General features: G+C 40.2%; 1 protein-coding gene across 5 annotated transcripts in view; it reads left to right on the top strand.

The window, feature by feature from the left end:
* The window catches only part of ncor1 (nuclear receptor corepressor 1), a 117,797-nt gene that overhangs the window by 35,757 nt on the left and 62,091 nt on the right, over positions 1–19,949 (top strand). For all 5 annotated transcript variants that reach the window (XM_038975628.1, XM_038975621.1, XM_038975615.1 and 2 more), the window contains exons 7-11: positions 6,016–6,072; positions 7,537–7,589; positions 11,905–11,971; positions 16,854–17,026; positions 18,850–18,940. In XM_038975628.1, coding sequence (XP_038831556.1) covers positions 6,016–6,072; positions 7,537–7,589; positions 11,905–11,971; positions 16,854–17,026; positions 18,850–18,940 — 441 coding nt within the window. The remainder of the gene's footprint in view (positions 1–6,015; positions 6,073–7,536; positions 7,590–11,904; positions 11,972–16,853; positions 17,027–18,849; positions 18,941–19,949) is intronic.

The following is a 19,949-nucleotide window of genomic DNA, read 5'->3' as shown; positions in this document are numbered from 1 at the left end:
TCTTGTTTTAGTAGGGTCTGCTCTGCGCTCAATTTTTAGAATTGAAGTTCTCTATTATAGGAAAATAATGACGATGTGTTTTGGTGTCCATATGACCGATGCATTTGCGATTTGGTCCAACATAAAATAGTGAGTTGAAACTGATTATTTTCAGAGGAAGCTATCTTTCATCATTTTTTGTTGTGAGTGGTAGGGGAAGGGGCTTGGGGTGGGGTGGGGGGTGCACAGCACTGAAGGAGACAAGACCAAAAAGACAACATGAGAACAAGCGGACATAAACTCCCTTGCTATACAGGCATTTGGAATTTTGCCCTAAAAGATCAATTAGAATAAACTTTATATTGCCTGGGGCTAACCACACTGTACTTTTATCTAATCAAATTGTTTTGATCACATATACATTGTTAGCAGACGTTATTGCGAGTGTAGCGAAATGCTTGTGCTTCTAGTTCCGACAGTGCAGCAATATCTATCTAACATGTAATCTAACAATCACACAACAACTAACTAATACACACAAGTCTAAGATGAGGAATGGAATAAGAATATATATTTATATATATATATATATATATATATATATATATATATATATATGGATGAGCAATGACAGAGTGGCATAGGCAGATGCAATAATGGTATAAAATACAGTATATACATATGAGATGAGTAATGCAAGATATGTAAACATTATTAAAGTGGCCAATGATTTCAAGTCTGTATGTAGGCAGCAGCCTCTGTGTTTAGTGATGGCTGTTTAACAGTCTGATGACTTTGAGATCGAAGCTGTTTTTCAGTCTCTCGGTCCCAGCTTTGATGCACCACTCCATACATGCTCAAATTTATGAAAGTGGAGGGTAAAGATTATGCATAACAGTACTTAAATCTTAAGCATGAAGCACACAGAATCTCCCTGCTGATAGGTACTTAACTTGACTTTGAGCAAATCAAATAGCACGAATATGTTAGCTGACCTTAGCTAGCTAGCTAAACATTTGGCTATGGGCTGGCACTGGGATTATGGAAAGTGAATGAAATAGTTTCTTCGTCATCTTGCTAGGCAGTTATCTAGCTGTGGCCATTTTTTTATTTAGCCTTTTCTTTAACTAGGCAAGTCAGTGAAGAACAAATTCTTATTTACAATGACAGCAAAAGGCCTCCTGCGGGGACGGGGCTGGGATTTAAAAATAAAATAAATAAAATATATAGGACAAAACACACACATAAAGAGAGACCTAAGACAACAACACAGCATGGTACCAACACAACATGGCAGCAGCACAAAACATGGTACAAACGTTATTGGGGACAGACAACAGCTCAAAGGGCAAGAAGGAAGAGACAACAATGCATCACGCAAAGCAGCCACAACTCAGTAAGAATGTCCATGATTGAGTCTTTGAATGAAGATGGAGATAAAACTGTCCCGTATTTAATGAAGCTGTCAGTTGAGGACTTGTGAGACTCTAATGTACTTGTCCTCTTGCTCAGTTGTGCACCGGGGCCTCCCACTCATTCTATTCTGGTTTGAGACAGTTTGCGCTGTTCTGTGAAGGGAGTTGTACACAGCGTTGTACGAGATCTTCAGTTTCTTGGCAATTTCTCGCATAGAATAGCCTTCATTTCTCAGAACAATTATAGACTGACGAGTTTCAGAAGAAAGTTCTTTGTTTCTGGCCATTTTGAGCCTGTAATCAAACCCACAAATGCTTATGCTCTAGATACTCAACTAGTCTAAAGAAGGCCAGTTTTATTGCTTCTTTGATCAGTTCAACAGTTTTCAGTTGTGCTAACATCATTTCAAAAGGGTTTTCTAATGATCAATTAGCCTTTTTAAAATGATCAACTTGGATTAGCTAACAATGCAAATGAATTACTTAAAAATCATACAATGTGATTTTCTGGATTTTTGTTTTAGATTCCGTCTCTCACAGTTGAAGTGTACCTATGATAAAAATGACAGACCGCTACATGCTTTGTAAGTAGGAAAACCTGCAAAATCGGCAGTGTATCAAATACTTGTTCTCCACACTATGTGTGTGTGTGTGTGTATAATTTTGTTTTTATGAATTTTTTAACGGAGTAGATACAAGAGATCTGTCGCTAGTGCCAAGGTCTATTAATTATTCTATACCAGAAGATAATTTTGTCTTTGTATTGTCTCCTCGTCAAACAACTGCAGTTAATAAATTTTTTCATGCATAATTTGGACAAAAGCTTAAACACAAAAGAATTCAGACGGACACATTACTATTAGTTGTGTAAAATAGTTTGGAAATACATGGAAGGTAACATGCACCAGAGCTTTTGTTTGGTCGCTCTCCCTCATCTGTTTGAGCTTCTTATTGAAACTCTTGTTGGGCGCCAGGTAGCCTAGTGGTTAAGATCTTTGGGCCAGTAACCGAAAGGTTGCTCGTTTGAATCCCAGAGCCGATTAGGTGGAAAATATGTTGATGTGCCAAAATTGTTTCTGTATGTCCCTCTGGATAAGAGCGTTTGCTGAATGACTAAAGTGTCAATGTAATAACCTTGCCTGGCAATAATCTCCGTTGGCTTTCCTCTTTTGGGCAGGCAGATTCACCACACAGTGCTGCCTGGGAAAGAGACGCTGTATTTTCAGACTTCAGACACTTAGGGAGACAGAACTGGATTTATTTTTTCCATAGATCCCTAGTTTGTATACATACATACAGTTTAAGTCGGATGTTTACGTACACTTAGGTTGGAGTCATTAAAACTCATTTTTCAATCACTCCACAAAATTCTTGTTAACAAACTATAGTTTTGGCAAGTCAGTTAGGACATCTACTTAGTGCATGACACAAGTAATTTTTCCAAAGATTGTTTACAGACAGATTATTTCACTTATAATTCACTGTATCACAATTCCAGTGGGTCAGAAGTTTACATACAATAAGTTGACTATGCCTTTAAACAGCTTGGAAAATTCCAGAAAATAATGTCATGGCTTTAGAAGCTTCTGATAGGCTAATTGACATAATTTGAGTCAGTTGGAGGTGTACCTGTGGATGTATTTCAAGGCCTACCTTCAAACTCAGTGCCTCTTTGCTTGACATCATGGGAAAATCTAAAGAAATCAGCCAAGACCGCACTCTGGTGCGAAAAGTGCAAATCAATCCCAGAACAACAGCAAAGGACCTTGTGAAGATGCTGGAGGAAACGGGTACAAAAGTATCTATATCCACAGTGAAATGAGTCCTATATCGACATAACCTGAAAGGCTGCTCAGCAAGGAAGAAGCCACTGCTCCAAACCGCCATAAAAAACGCCAGACTACGGTTTGCAACTGCACATGGGGACAAAGATCGTACTTTCTGGAGAAATGTCCTCTGGTCTGATGAAACAAAAATAGAACTGTTTGGCCAAAATGACTATCATTATGTTTGGAGGAAAAAGGGGGAGGCTTGCAAGCCAACGAACACCATCCCAACCGCATCATGTTGTGTGGGTGCTTTTCTGCAGGAGGGACTGGTGCACTTCACAAAATAGATGGCATCATAAGAGAGAAATTATGTGGATCTATTGAAGCAACATCTCAAGACATCAGTCAGGAAGTTAAAGCTTGGTCACAAATGGGTCTTCCAAATGGACAATGACCTCAAGCATACTTCCAAAGTTGTGGCATAATGGCTTAAGGACAACAAAGTCAAGGTATTGGAGTGGCCATCACAAAGCCCTGACCTCAATCCTACAGAAAATGTGTGGGCAGAACTTAGTTACACCAGCTCTGTCAGGAGGAATGGGCCAAAATTCACCCAACTTATTGTGGGAAGCTTGTAGAAGGCTACCCTAAACATTTGACCCAAGTTAAACAATTTGAAGGCAATGATACCAAATACTAATTGAGTGTATGTAAACTTCTGACCCACTGGGAATGTGATGTAAGAAATAAAAGCTGAAATAAATAATTCTCTATACTATTATTCTGACATTTCACATTCTTAAAATAAAGTGGTGATCCTAACTGCCCTAAGACGGGGGATTTTTACTAGGATTAAATGTCAGGAGTTGTGAAACTGATTTTAAATGTATTTGGCTAAGGTGTATGTAAACTTCCGACTTCAACTGTACGTACATCAGTGAGGGAAAAAAGTGTTTGATCCCCTGCTGATTTTGTACGTTTGCACACTGACAAATAAATGATCCGTCTATAATTTTAATGGTAGGTTTATTTGAACAGTGAGAGACAGAATAACAAAAAAATCCAGAGAAACGCATGTCAAAAATGTTATAAATGTATTAGCATTTTAATGAGGGAAATAAGTATTTGACCCCCTCTGCAAAACATGACTTAGTACTTGGTGGCAAAACCCTTGTTGGCAATCACAGAGGTCAGACGTTTCTTGTAGTTGGCCACCAGGTTTGCACACATCTCAGGAGGGATTTTGTCCCACTCCTCTTTGCAGATCTTCTCCCAAGTCATTAAGGTTTCGAGGCTGACGTTTGGCAACTCAAACCTTCAGCTCCCTCCACAGATTTTTTATGGGATTAAGGTCTGGAGACTGGCTAGGCCACTCCAGGACCTTAATGTGCTTCTTCTTGAGCCACTCCTTTGTTGGCTTGGCCGTGTGTTTTGGGTCATTGTCATGCTGGAATACCCACCCACGACCCATTTTCAATACCCTGGCTGAGGGAAGGAGGTTCTCACCCAAGATTTGACGGTACATGGCCCCGTCCATCGTCCCTTTGATGCGGTGAAGTTGTCCTGTCCCCTTAGCAGAAAAACACCCCCAAAGCATAATGTTTCCACCTCCATGTTTGACGGTGGGGATGGTGTTCTTGGGGTCATAGGCAGCATTCCTCCTCCAAACACGGCGAGTTGAGTTGATGCCAAAGAGCTCCATTTTGGTCTCATCTGACCACAACACTTTCACCCAGTTGTCCTCTGAATCATTCAGATGTTAATTGGCAAGCTTCAGACGGGCATGTATATGTGCTTTCTTGAGCAGGGGGACCTTGCGGGCGCTGCAGGATTTCAGTCCTTCACGGCGTAGTGTGTTACCGATTTGTTTTCTTGGTGACTATGGTCCCAGCTGCCTTGAGAACATTGACAAGACCCTCCTGTGTAGTTCTGGGCTGATTCCTCACCGTTCTCAAGATCATTGCAACTCCACGAGGTGAGATCCTGCATGGAGCCCCAGGCCCAGGGAGATTGAGAGTTCTTTTGTGTTTCTTCCATTTGTGAATAATCGCACCAACTGTTGTCACCTTCTCACCAAGCTGCTTGGCGATGGTCTTGTAGCCCATTCCAGCCTTGTGTAGGTCTACAATCTTGTCCCTGACATCCTTGGAGAGCTCTTTGGTCCTGGCCATGGAGGAGAGTTTGGAATCTGATTGATTGCTTCTGTGGACAGGTGTCTTTTATACAGGTAACAAGCTGAGATTAGGAGCACTCCCTTTAAGAGTGTGCTCCTAATCTCAGCTCGTTACCTGTATAAAAGACACATGGGAGCCAGAAATCTTTCTGATTGAGAGGGGGTTAAATGCTTATTTCCCTCATTAAAATGCAAATCAATTTATAACATTTTTGACATGCGTTTTTCTGGATTTTTTTGTTATTCTGTCTCTCACTGTTCAAATAAACCTACCATTAAAATTATAGACGGATCATTTCTTTGTCAGTGGGCAAACGTACAAAATCAGCAGGGGATCAAATACTTTTTTCCCTCACTGTACATACATACATACATGCATACATACATACATACATGCTGCTTCTTCATGTTTGTGTGTGCTGATGAAAAAGAAAGGGCAGAAAATTTTCATACATTGTGCATGGTTGGGGGGAAAAATATATATTTAGTGTGTCCAAATAGTTATTGTCCTACGCTATCAATAGATTTTGCAGCTGTAATTGAACAAATGGAGCCACAGAGCCTGCAGCCCACATTGTGTATTCAGTCACCAAGGACTACTACTTTGAGTAAAAGGTTTATTTTATTTTGATCTATACTAACTATTATTATATTGTCTTTTTTAATTTATTTTTTACAGAAAAAAGCTGAAGAGGCCCATAAAATATTTGAAGGTCTTGGTCCAAAAGTTGAACTGGTAGGTGGTTGAGGGTATTCTGAATAGTTGAATGATTATTGTTTCCTAGATACAGTGCATTCGGGAAGTATTCAGGCCCCTTCACTTTTTCCACATTTTGTTACGTTACAGCCTCATTCTTAAAATGGATGAAATAATTTCCCCTCATAAATCTACACACAATACCTCATAATGACAAGGTGAAAACAGGTTTTTAGAAATGTTTGCTAATTTCAAAAAAATATAAAACAAATACCTTATTTACGTAAGTATTCAGACCCTTTGCTATGAGACTCGAAATTGAGCTCAGGTGCATCCTGTTTCCATTGATCATCCTTGTGATTTTTCTACAACTTGATTGTAGTCCACATGTGGTAAATTCAATTGATTGGACATGATTTGGAAAGGCACACCTGTCTATATAAGGTCCCACAGTTGACTGAGCAAAAACCAATCCATGAGATCGAAGGAATTGTCCTTAGCGCTCCCAGACAGGATTGCGCCTTGGTCATGGAAGTGACCAAGAACCCGATGGTCACTTTGACAGATCTCCAGAGTTCCCCTGTGGAGAACTTTGTCCTTCTGGAATGTTCTCCCATCTCTACAGCACTCTACCAAGCAGGCCTTTTTGGTAGTGGCCAGACGGCTGCCACTCCTCCAGTAAAATGCACATGAAGCCCTCTTGGAGTTTGCCGAAAGGACTCTTAGACCTTGAAAAACAAGTGGTGGCAGGATCATGCTGTGGGGAAGTTTAGGTGGCAGAGACTGGGAGACCAGTCAGGATTGAGAGAAAGATGAACTAAGCAGTACACATGAAAACCTGCTCCAGAGCGCTCAGGACTTCAGATTGGGGCAAAGGTTCACCTTCCAACAGGACAACGACCCTATGCACACAGGCAGGACAACGCAGGAGTGGCTTTGGAACAAGTCTCTGAATGTCCTTGAGTGGCCCAGCCAGAGCCCGTACTTGAACCCGATCTAACGTCTCTGGAGAGACCTGAAAATAGCTGTGCAGTGACACTCCCAATCCAACCTGACAGTGCTTGAGAGGATCTGCAGAGAAGGAATGGGAGAAACTCCCCAAATACAGGTGTGCCAAGCTTGTAGCGTCATACCCAGGAAGACTCGAGACTCGAGGTAATTGCTGGCGAAGGTGCTTCAACAAAGTACAGAGTAAAGGGTCTGAATACTTATGTAAATATTTTATTTCAGTTTTTATTTTTAATACATACATTTTTTTTCTCCAAAAAGCAGTTTCTGCTTTGTAATTATGGGGCATTGTGTGTAGATTAAAGGGGGAAAACAATTTAATCCGTTTTAGAATAAGGCTCTAACGTAAGAGGTCTGAATACTTTCCGAATGCAGTGTTAAGGTTCTTCGAAAACTGCATATAGTAGCAATGAATTATTAGCTATTACAATGCTTGTAGCTAATTACTTAAGTCATTACTTATAGACTGATTTCTTTCACCCCTTTTTTTCTTAGCCCCTTTATAACCAGCCATCGGATACTAAAGTATACCATGACAACATAAAGACGTGAGTATGCACTTTTGTTTCTTGCATGTACAGTATATATAGAAGCATGTGTGTCAGGGTTTCAGATAGCCGGCTTTTGGCCCCCAAAAAGAATTATGGAAAGCCGATAAATAAAATTGCCGTCGGCCAAAAAATCCCATTGCGAATACCAGTCGATGTAGCGTGAGAGCTGCTGCTACAGCTCATCAAATGGCTCGTTCGTCCAGTAGCCAAAGGCACAATCCTAGTCATATTAGCAACCCATGCTAGTTGTTGTAACTTTGTCTCCCCTCTTTCTTAGAGATGAAAATATCCATTTCAAATTGTCTCCTGAAACTGCTCGCATTGGCCATGCACTTTTAACAAGTGTTTTCCGCCTACTGCCTTATGCGCATAGCTGCACTTATAATGTGAAGAAATAATAGTTTATCAACATTTTATACTAAATGTTCTGATCTGTTGCATCAGCCTGATTTGCTATTTAACGTTTATGGATTTTGGAACGGTTGTATGAATTTGTGATCTATCGTCCCACAATAGGCTATTTCTTTCTCGCACAGAACGACAAGACCAATAGAATAGGTAAACTTTTCTACTATGGAGGATAGTAAATTGACATAGGTTAGTGATTTTAATGTTCGTTACTTGTCTTGTTGGCTGAGGAAAATTAAATGTGGACATTTATCTTCAAATTGCACGTTAGAATTAGGTGAGAAGGACTCATGCCGTTGCTTCCTCGAGTTGCATGTTCTGGTGAGATTAATTACCATAATCTAAATGTGATTTCTGTCATTCTGAGCACCGTGGGTGCACGGCCTAATCAGGTTACGCAAATGTATTAAATATACTGTAAATTTGAAAATGCTCTCGGTGAAATGTCTGGCGCCACATTTTCCTAACGGAAACCCATGTTTGTGTGTGAACCTTTGACCTCTAACCTGACCTAATGCTTTAGTGTTGTCTGCAATGTTAGCTGAGTTCTCAATTATGTGTTTGCTCCATTGACACCAGTGAGAAAGAGGATCTGTCAGTGTAAAGGGAACATATATCTAGGTAAAAAAAAAAATTACATTTTTTAAATTTAACCTTTATTTAACTAGGCAAGTCAGTTAAGAACAAATTCTTATTTACAATGACGGCCTAAGAACAGTGGGTTAACTGCCTTGTTCAGGGGCATAACAACAGATTTTTACCTTGTCAGCTCGAGGATTTGATCTCGCAACCTTTCGGTTACTGGGTTTGGCTGGTAGGGTTGAAGGCCAGGCTGTCTGTGTCTAAAGTTCTTATCACCCTGTAACATGAGAAACTGTCCTTGGGTTGTGGTCTTTTATGGTGGAGAAAATACCCAACTATCATACTTGAAATACTTTTACTTTAGTAATTTTCTATTAAGGTAAAAGTCACCCAGTAAAATTCTACTTGAGTAAAAGTCTAAAAGTATTTGGTTTGAAATGTACTTAAGTATCAAACGTAAATGTAATTGCTAAAATATGCTTATGTATCAAAACATCATTTCTAATTCCTTGTATTAAGCAAACCAGATGGCACCATTTTCTTGTTTTTAAAATGTACAGACCGCCAGTGGCACACCAACATTCAGATTTCATTTACAAACGAATCGTGTTTAGTGAGTCCGCCAGATCAGAGGCAGTAGGGATGACCAGGGATGTTCGTGAATTTTACTATTTTCCTGTCCTACTAAGCATTGAAAATGTAACGAGTGCTTTTGGGTGTCAAGGAAAATGTATGGAGTATAAAGTACAATATTTTAAGGAATGTAGTGAAGTAAAAGTAGTCAAAACCCCTCCAAAAACTACTTGAGTAGTAATTTAAAGTATTTTTACTTAAATACTTTACACCACTGACTGAGGGCGGCAAGTCGTCTAGCAGTTAAGAGCGTTGGGCCAGTAACTGAAAGGTTGCTGGTTCAAATCCCCGGCCAACTATGTAAAAAATCTGTAGACGTGCCCTTGAGCAAGGCACTTAACTCTAATTGCTCCTGTAAGTCGCTGTGGATAAGAGCGTCTGCTGAATGACTAAAGTGTAAATATAAAATGTACTGTACTGACTCTCAGGGTCAAGGCATTGAGAGTCCAGGTGTGTGTGTAATATGCTTGTTGTACACACATTGCCCAAGTTACTCACCTATCACACTGCTTTTATTTTTCTCAGATAGCAATTAAATAAAATATAAAAAGAACCAGCCTGCAAACTCAGTAGATGATCGTGTTGACCAATGATAGATAGGGGTTGTGTTTATTTGATTTCTTTTTTGGAACTTTTTACCCCCTTTTTCTCCCCAATTTTGTGATATCCAATTGGTAGTTACTTTTGTCGAGAGTCATGCGTCCCCCGAAACATGACCCCACCAAGCCGCACTGCTTCTTGACACACTGCTCGCTTAACCTGGAAGCCAGCCGCACCAATGTGTCGGAGGAAACACCGTAAAGCCACAAGAAGTCGCTAGAGCGCGATGGGACATCCCAGCCGCCCAAACCTAACCCGGACGACAATGGGCCAATTGTGCGCCGCCTCATGGGTCTCCCTGTCGCGGCCGGCTGCATCACAGCCCGGGATCGAACCCGGATCTGTAATGACGCCTCTAGCACTGTAATGCAGTTCCTTAGACAGCTGTGCCACTCGGGAGGCCCTAGGGGTTGTTGTTGATACAGGACCCTCCTTCTCTAATTCCTCATATTAATGGGGAGGTGGAAGGCAGAATGTTATGTTGTTTCTTTATGTAGAGTTAAATAGGCATGTGTTGTGCACATATTATCTTGTGTAACTGTTTAGTGCTTCCATGGTATTTCCTACAGGATAATTTTGTTGTAGTGTTAACAGCAATAGTAGTGTCCCTATTAGAGGTCGACCGATTATGATTTTAATGCCGATACAGATTATTGGAGGATCAAAAAAAGCCGATACCGATTAATCGGACGATTTTTATATATTTGTAATAATGACAATTACAACAATACTGAATTAACACTTTTATTTTAACTTAATATAATGCACAAATAAAAATCTATTTAGTCTCAAGTAAATAATGAAACATATTCAATTTGGTTTAAATAATGCAAAAACAAAGTGTTGGAGAAGAAAGTAAAAGTGCAATATGTGCCATGTAAAAAAAGCTAGCGTTTAAGTTCCTTGCTCAGAACATGAGAACATATGAAAGCTGGTGGTTCCTTTTAGCATGAGTCTTCAATATTCCCATGTAAGAAGTTTTAGGTTGTAGTTATTATAGGACTATTTCTCTCTATACCATTTGTATTTCATATACCTTTGACTATTGGATGTTATTATAGGCACTTCAGTATTGCCAGCCTAATCTCGGGAGTTGATAGGCTTGAAGTCACAAACAGCGCTGTGCTTCAAGCATTGCGAAGAGCTGCTGGCAAATGCTGGAAAGTTCTGTTTGAATGAATGCTTACGAGCCTGCTGCTGCCTACCACCGCTCAGACTGCTATATCAAATCATAGACTTAATTATAATATAATAAACACACAAAATACGAGCCTTAGGTCATGAATCTGGTCAAATCCAGAAACGATCATTTCGAAAACAAAACGTTTATTCTTTATTGAAATACAGAACCGTTCTGTATTTTATCTAACGGGTGGCATCCATAAGTCTAAATATTGCTGTTACATTGCACAACCTTCAATGTTATGTCATAATTATGTAAAATTCTGGCAAATTAATTATGGTCTTTGTTAGGAAGAAATGGTGTTCACACAGTTCGCAACGAGCCAGGCGGCCCAAACTGCTGCATATACCCTGACTCTGCTTGCACAGAACGCAAGAGAAATGACACAATTTCCCTAGTTAATATTGCCTGCTAACATGATTTTTAAAAAACAACTAAATATGCAGGTTTAAAAATATATACTTGTGTATTGAGTTTAAGAAAGGCATTGATGTTTATCGTTAGGTACATTGGTGCAACGACGAATGCGCTTGTTAAATCATTACCCGTTTGGCGAAGTAGGCTGGTATTCAATGATAATTAACAGGCACCGCATCGATTATATGCAACGCAGGACAAGCTAGATAAACTAGTAATATCATCAACCATGTGTAGATAACTAGTGATTATGTTAAGATCGATTGTTTTTCATAACATAAGTTTAATGCTAGCTAGCAACTTAACTTGGCTCCTTGCAGCACTTGCGTAACAGGTGGTCAGCCTGCCACGCAGTCTCCTCGTGGAGTGCAATGTAATCGGCATCCAAAAACTTGAAATCGGCCCTAATTAAATGGCCGACCTCTAGTCCCTATAGGACCTAGATCGGCGCACACCTCACTGAACAAACCGTTTTTCTCTCTCTCCCAGTAATCAAGTGATGAGGAAGAAGCTGATTCTGTTTTTCAAGAGAAGGAACCATGCTCGTAAACAAAGGGTAAGTCTCTCTCCCTGCTGTTGAGGGCTGCAAGGGAAGGAAACTTCAAGGCATGTGCTGGATGCTTTGACCAAAATACAGAGACTCATACACACGCACACGCACACACACACACAGCCTCACGGACTGACTGACATGCTGTGCTCTCATAGAGATGACCCAAACTGACCATGGACAATAATACTTTGATTGTTCGCCCCATTGGCAAACTCTTTTACTCTATGCATGTACAGAATGTTAAACTGCACCACATTCCTCAATTTGATGTAATTTTAATGTCTTCTGGCACCAGTTGAATTTGAAAGCAATAGGTGGCAACCACGCACACTAGCTTGCATTTATATGCCCACTTATTGGTTTCATAATTTCTTGTTTGACATGTTTGTAACACTTAGGGCTGTCCCCGACAAAAGAAAATCTTGGTCCACCCGAAAGTCGTCTATTCTTTCGACTATTTGATTGATCTAAATTTTTGAATGTGTGTTTTTCCATATATAGACACACCTTATGTGTTTGAATAAAATCAACTATATATGCATTGAGGTTCTCTGATGCTTTAAGCACTCTGCTTGATGAAATATGACACAAATGACTCGAGGGAGCCAAAGATCAAGATAACCAGAAGAAAAACAACTTAACCTGACCCAACCATCCTCCACCTGCTCCTACTCTGGGTCCAGCCCGAAGCTTAAGCTAGCAAACTTGCAACATTTTATAAAATATTCTGGGCCCTCAGTTTCCCGCACCGGTCAGCTTGGGACAGACACAGCTGTAGGCTATTTGAGCAAGGGAATAGAAGTAATCAGGTCGGCCTATTTTATGACGTTTCCATTGGATCAGAGCATGACGAGCATGAATCTTTCCAGAGAGCTGGAAAGATTTTTCAAATACATTAATTAAGGAACTATTGTCATTGTCAAAGGATGTAAAAACAGACTTAGTTTGCTTGCTGTTTGAGGAGAAGAAAACATTACTTTCAGAAGCTCCACAGCTCATTAGTGGTGGTACATTAAGCCAATCAGAAATACTATCAGATCCCCAAATGTGCACATTTATATGCCTACATTTGCTCGCAGGCCAGGTAGCCTATAGGCCTACTTCTATGCATAAATCAGGTGCGCGTCCTAACTCAATATTGACAGGAGTGCTCCAAACAAAAGACAATGACTAAATTGACAAAACTCACATATGGAATTAAATAAACCAAAACGTGTTACTCACAAGTGTAGCATAGGTTGTGCACTCTGCAAATAGTGTCCACTCCAAAAATGAGAACGGTAAAAGACTGGAATAATATATTGAATTAACAGAAATTATTGCAACCAAACAAACATTGTAGATTAGAAATGATAGAAATTAACGGTAAATGTACTACTGGTGATATATGTAATAGGGAATTGATAAACACTAACAATCAAACAATGAATGTGCACAAATTGGCATCAGAGCGCATTCTGTAGAGAGACGTCCATTGTGCATCTTAGCCACACTCCACTTCTTCTTGGACTGTGCCATCCCCGTGGCCTCCGCAATGGATTAGTTCACTGAGATGGACATGAATAAGACAGGTGTCTTGTGTGCCATTAAAAATAATATATATTTTTATATTTGTTACTACTCAACAACAACAAAAAAATCTCGGTCGACCAAACAATCGACCAGTCGACTAATTGGCGTCAGCCCTAGTAACATTATCTGTTTGAACAGGCTATCTAATAGGGCTGGGCGATATGCCTTAAAATCATATGGGCGTTTCACATTATATACAGTATCTAAAAAAAAATATTTCCAAAAATATGTTCTCTCTAAATAAGCTTTGGTGTACAATTTAAAGGTCAAATACACTGCATTTCAAACAGTCATCAATAATCTCATGAATTCAGGACGTGTGAAATTAGGCTAAATATAAGCCCCACTAATTATTTCATTATTTTATCAAAATAGTTTAACCTGCTTTTTTGCAATAATAATAACTGATCTGGCTTTCAAGTCTGTCAATGAAAAATGCCTTTTTTGTTACAAATTTAACCAGAACCATGCATAATGCACATTCACTAGTAATGACTAACTTCTTGTAGCAGGCATTATAGGAAATTAAGACAGGTCTCATAAACAGTCTCTCAAGCACAAGCCCACGTGCTAGTGGGTAGCCACCTAATCTTTATAATTCAAGTTTAGCCAACTTTGATCTATTTGCTAACTAAGAAGGTAGAACAGTTTTTAATTGTTATGAACACACCTGCCTGTCTCAAACTGTTTGATCAGCATGCTTGCCTGTCCACTTTGTTCAGATGTTGAAATCAAGTGGCCTACCTTATTTCTCAGAATGAGAACTAGTGGCCAAATCCTTATATACAGTTGAAGTTGGAAGTTTACATACACCTTAGCCAAATACATTTAAACTCAGTTTTTCACAATTCCTGACATTTAATCCTAGTAAAAATTCTCTGTCTTAGGTCAGATAGGATCACCACTTTATTTTAAGAATGTGAAATGTCAGAATAATAGTAGAGAGAATGATTTATTTCAGCTTTTATTTCTTTCATCACATTCCCAGTGGGTCAGAAGTTTACATACACTCAGTTAGTATTTGGTAGCATTGCCTTTAAATTGTTTAACTTGGGTCAAATGTTTCGGGTAGCCTTCCACAAGCTTCCCACAATAAGTTGGGTGAATTTTGGCCCATTCCTCCTGACAGAGCTGGTGTAACTGAGTCAGGTTTGTAGGCCTCCTTGCTCGCACACATGTTTTCTGTAGGATTAAGGTCAGGGCTTTGTGATGGCCACTCCAATACCTTGACTTTGTTGTCCTTAAGCCATTTTGCCACAACTTTGGAAGTATGCTTGGGGTCATTGTCCATTTGGAAGACCCATTTGCGACCAAGCTTTAACTTCCTGACTGAACTTCCTGACTTCCTGTCTTGAGATGTTGCTTCAATATATCCACATAATTTTCCTCTCTTATGATGCCATCTATTTTGTGAAGTGCATCAGTCCCTCCTGCAGCAAAGCACCCCCACAACATGATGCTGCCACCCCCGTGCTTCATGGTTGGAATGGTGTTCTTCGGCTTGCAAGCCTCCCCCTATTTCCTCCAAACATAATTGATGGTCATTATGGCCAAACAGTTCTATTTTTGTTTCATCAGACCAGAGGACATTTCTCCAAAAAGTCCGATCTTTGTGCAGTTGCAAACCGTAGTCTGGCTTTTTTATGGCGGTTTTGGAGCAGTGGCTTCTTCCCTGAGCGGCTACGTCGATATAGGACTCAATTTACTGTGGATATAGATACTTTTATACCTGTTTCCTCCAGCATCTTCACAAGGTCTTTTGCTGCTGTTCTGGGATTGATTTGCACTTTTGCACCAAAGTACGTTCATCTTTAGGAGACAGAACGCGTCTCCTTCCTGAGCGGCATGACGGCTGCGTGGTCCCACGGTGTTTATACTTGCGTACTATTGTTTGTACAGATGAACGTGGTACCTTCAGGCGTTTGGAAATTGCTCCCAAGGATGAACCAGACTTGTGGAGGTCTACAATTTTTTGTCTGAGGTCTTGGCTGATTTCTTTAGATTTTTCCCATTTTCCCAAGCAAAGAGGCACTGAGTTTGAAGGTAGGCCTTGAAATACGTCCACAGGTAGGTACACCTCCAATTGACTGAAATTATGTCAATTAGCCTATCAGAAGCTTCTAAAGCCATGACGATATTTTCTGGAATTTTCCAAGCTGTTCAAAGGCACAGTCAGCTTAGTGTATGTAAACTTCTGACCCACTGGAATTGTGATACAGTGAATTATAAGTGAAATATTTTTCTAAACAATAGTTGGAAAAATGACTTGTGTCATGCACAAAGTAGATGTCCTAACCGACTTGCCAAAACTCTAGTTTGTTAACAAGAAATTTGTGGAGTGGTTGAGAAACGAGTTTTAATGACTCCAACCTAAGTGTATGTAAACTTCAACTGTAGTTGTGTTTTATGCTCATTGCAGATGAATAAAACTAGACAGCTTCTGTGGCTAATATGCTGCTAGTAGTACGTGGTACCTTAATGCAGCGCACGACAAACTGATCATTACATTTCCAGAATCAATGTTCATTGATAGGCTACTCCTCTAACCTTCTTAACTTCTCCTCTGTTACAGTAAAATAATGTCTCTGTTTCATGGATACCATTTTTATGTCGCTGTGTCCAGAATGACAGAAGTTCGAGTTAACATTGGCTCACGAAACTAACTAGCATTTGCGCAAAGACTGGAAGTATTTGGGATCAGCTAGCATGCTAAATATATTCTAGTCTGATCACCCCATGTGGAAACGTTATACATTTTTGTAAATGATCAAGATAGGTGGTTATGGTTCAGTGAGTGCTGCTTTTAGCAGGCTCCTTCCAGGCAGGGTCAGACAGACCTTTTGGACTCTGAACAATGGCACCAGAGTGCGCAGCATGGCCACCTGCCAAGAGGAAGGTGGATTGTTTGGCCCTTGCTAGTCGAGAGTGGAAACAAGGGTGTATTGTCCTCCCTGTATGAGACTCTCTCCATATCTTCTAGTCCTGTCTTTTTTTTTTCTCTGGTTAATGTCCATAATTTGTAAATGCTGTAATGTTCCATCTCAAACATCTCACATTTTAAGTCCAAGATGGCCAATGGAACTCTCTGGATTTCACATTTGTGGCCAGAATTAATTTTGAGAAGCGTGGTGAAATAATGACAAACAGGACAGGGTATCATCAGCACAAGATTTGTGATTTTGGATACATTCTACTTATCCATTTGCTTACAGATGTAGGTCAGGAGAGCCATGGGTAAGGTTTGCTTTAGGTCTTGTCATGTTATACCTCAACATCCAGATCCCCTTTTACAAACCCGTATTGTGTGGTTCAGGAACAGAACATCTGCCAGCGCTACGACCAGCTGATGGAGGCGTGGGAGAAGAAGGTGGAGCGGATGGAGAACAACCCGCGTCGCAAGGCCAAGGATAGCCGCACCAGGGAGTACTACGAGAGACAGTTCCCCGAAATACGCAAGCAGAGAGAGCAGCAGGAGCGCTTCCAGAGGTAAATTGAGGGAATGGGTAACTGGAATTAAACTTTTCTCTTACGCTGCCTGGAGGCTACGATGCAGCAGTAGAGCTGGGATATATCTCGAAAGTCTTCCATCGATTGCTTGCGTCTTCTCTCCTCGCCGCCTCATCAAAATGCATTGGCAAGGATCCCCTCCTACTGAAAACACAGGACAGGTGAAAGCAATACAATCAATGCCTCGTATTCTAAGAAGTTGCTATCACCTGTCCAGTTTCTTTTAGATCAGTGCAGAATGATGGAGGAAACAAGGAGAGGATGCCTCTTTGCACTATTGAGATGCATGCTAGGTGGTGTGCTGCAGGCAGATCAGCTGGCTGTGTCAGGGGTCAGTCCAGCCAGCGTCTGGCTGTTCCTGGCACACAGGCTTGAGTCGTTCTCTGAAATCTTCTAGCAAGGCAGGTCAGGGATGTTAGATCAGACTGCTAGTACTAGACCAGGCATTGAAAGTAATGATTAGCCAAAAAGGTCTAGCCGATTTCTTACCCATTTATTTGTACCCCAATCAAATCAAATTTCAAATCAAATTTATTTATATAGCCCTTCTTACGTCAGCTGATATCTCAAAGTGCTGTACAGAAACCCAGCCTAAAACCCCAAACAGCAAGCAATGCAGGTGTAGAAGCAACAATGTCCCTGTTGTGTATTTTAGACTATTTCCTTTTGAGGATTGTTCTCATTTTTTGGATGCTATCATTGTAGCTGTAAAGAGTCAACATTAGGGGCAGGATGTGTCATGGAAGGTTGATTCATGATGCCAAACATTCCAGATTTAAAAGTTAATTGTATCGTTTTTAGACTTCCGCATATCTTTTTGCTGGCTAGCTACTCTGTTGAAAGTTTGACAAGAACATGTGGTAGCTAACTAGCTTGTTAATTGTTTACAAACAAATTAGCTGTATAGCTTTCTAGCACAATCACTAACTAGCTAGCTAGTTGACTGCTGTGACTAGCCAAAAAATACTTGTTTTGAAAGTTGGGTCATGTTATCCTTTGAGGTTTTAAGTGTTCTTACCCTACGCCACTCCACACACACCCATCGTTACTATGACAACTAGCGTAGCCTTGTCAGCAAATTACTTCTATCTGAACCCACCCAAATCTGATTTGGTCACTTGTAACCGGTTGTTTGGACAGTCGGTAGACCAAAATAAAACTGATTTGAGCATTAAGGCTTGCAATGTGTGCAAGGATTTAGAGACTTACCCAGAAAGACTCACAGCTGTAATCGCTGCCAAAGGTGATTCTAACATGTATTGACTCAAGGGTGTGAATACTTATGCAAATGTATATTTCTAATACATTTGCAAAAATTTCTAAAAACATGATTTCACTTTGCCATTATAGGGTATTGTGTGTAGATGGGTAAGAGAAAAAACTATTTTAATCAATTTTGAATCAGGCTGTAATACAACAAAATGTGGAATAAGTCAAGGGGTATAAATACTTTCTGAATGCACTGTCAATGGCAGGTGGTTGAGAAGGAAGTTAACTTCCTGAATGCTAAAGCAACTTAATTTGTCAGCAGACCTAATGTTTTCCAAGCTTTGTTTGCAGATTTCTCAGAAAACCGGTTTGATACAGGATTGAGCCTTTTTTCCTTGAAGGGAAAAGGTGACTGAAGGGTCATGAGGGAGGGACCCTATGTGACAATGTGATGGCACCTACCCAGTATTATGTGGAGGATGCGCAAGAGGGCATAATAATATGGGTTTTGAACAAGATTTCATCTGGTATTTTAAACAGTCATTTTGATTCCAGTAGTTTCTTAATTTCCTTGTGTTTTGTTCTCCCACTAGGGTTGGTCAGAGAGGAACTGGAATGTCTGCGACCATCGCCAGAAGCGAGCATGAGATTTCTGAAATCATCGACGGCCTTTCTGAACAGGAGGTGAGTGCTGTTAACTTTGAAACATCTCCGTTTGTCTGTTATAGCTCTTGTGGAAATGAACACACTTCACAAATGTGAACATTCTTCACTGAACCATTGCCAAGTTGAGTATTATTATGACCAAAGAGGTTGTCACCACCAACTGCCCAAAAATCCCCTTAAGGCATAGCCCACACTGATGTCATGATGGTCAAGACACTCTACTGATTATGAATAGTTACATTACACCGCTAAACACATTACCACTTCCCCTAGTTCTCAGGAAGTGTAGCAGCGTCATTGGCTACGTCCTGTTCTTCACCCTTCTCCTGAAGTGTGCAGTTGCACACTTCCTGTAATGGATTTCACAAGGGTTAGAACTCTCAATGCTTTTAAATTAATAACACTTGGTGAGAAGGGTTGAGAATCAGGATGCAGCCATTGAATCAAGTTGTAACAAGGTTAAAACCTCTCTGGGATATGTGGGACGCTAGCGTCCCACCTCGCCAACAACTAGTGAAATTGCAGGGCGCCAAATTCAAAACAACAGAAATCTCATAATTAAAATTCCTCAAACATACAAGTATTATACACCATTTTAAAGATAAACTTCTCGTTAATCCAGCCACAGTGTCTGATTTCAAAAAGGCTTTACAGCGAAAGCACACCTTGCGATTATGTTAGGTCAGCGCCTAGTCACAGAAAAACATACAGCCATTTTCCAAAGAAGGAGAGGTGTCACAAAAGACAGAAATAGCTTTAAAATTAATCACTAACCTTTGATGATCTTCACCGGAAGGCACTCCCAGGACTCCATGTTAGACAATAAATGTGTGTTTTGTTTGATAAAGTTAATCTTTATGTCCAAAAACCTCATTTGAAACTGGTGTGTTATGTTCAGAAATGCATTGTCTCAAACAAACATCTGGTGAAAGTGCAGAGAGCCACATCAAATTATAGAAATACTCATCATAAACATTGATAAAAGAAACAAGTGTTAAACACACAATTAAAGATAAACTTCTCCTTA

This window comes from Salvelinus namaycush, chromosome 3 (genome assembly GCF_016432855.1).
Source record: "Salvelinus namaycush isolate Seneca chromosome 3, SaNama_1.0, whole genome shotgun sequence".
NCBI classification, from domain to species: Eukaryota; Metazoa; Chordata; class Actinopteri; order Salmoniformes; family Salmonidae; genus Salvelinus; species Salvelinus namaycush.
Note: the sequence above shows the minus strand (reverse complement) of the source record. Positions and strands in the feature narration are given on the sequence as shown.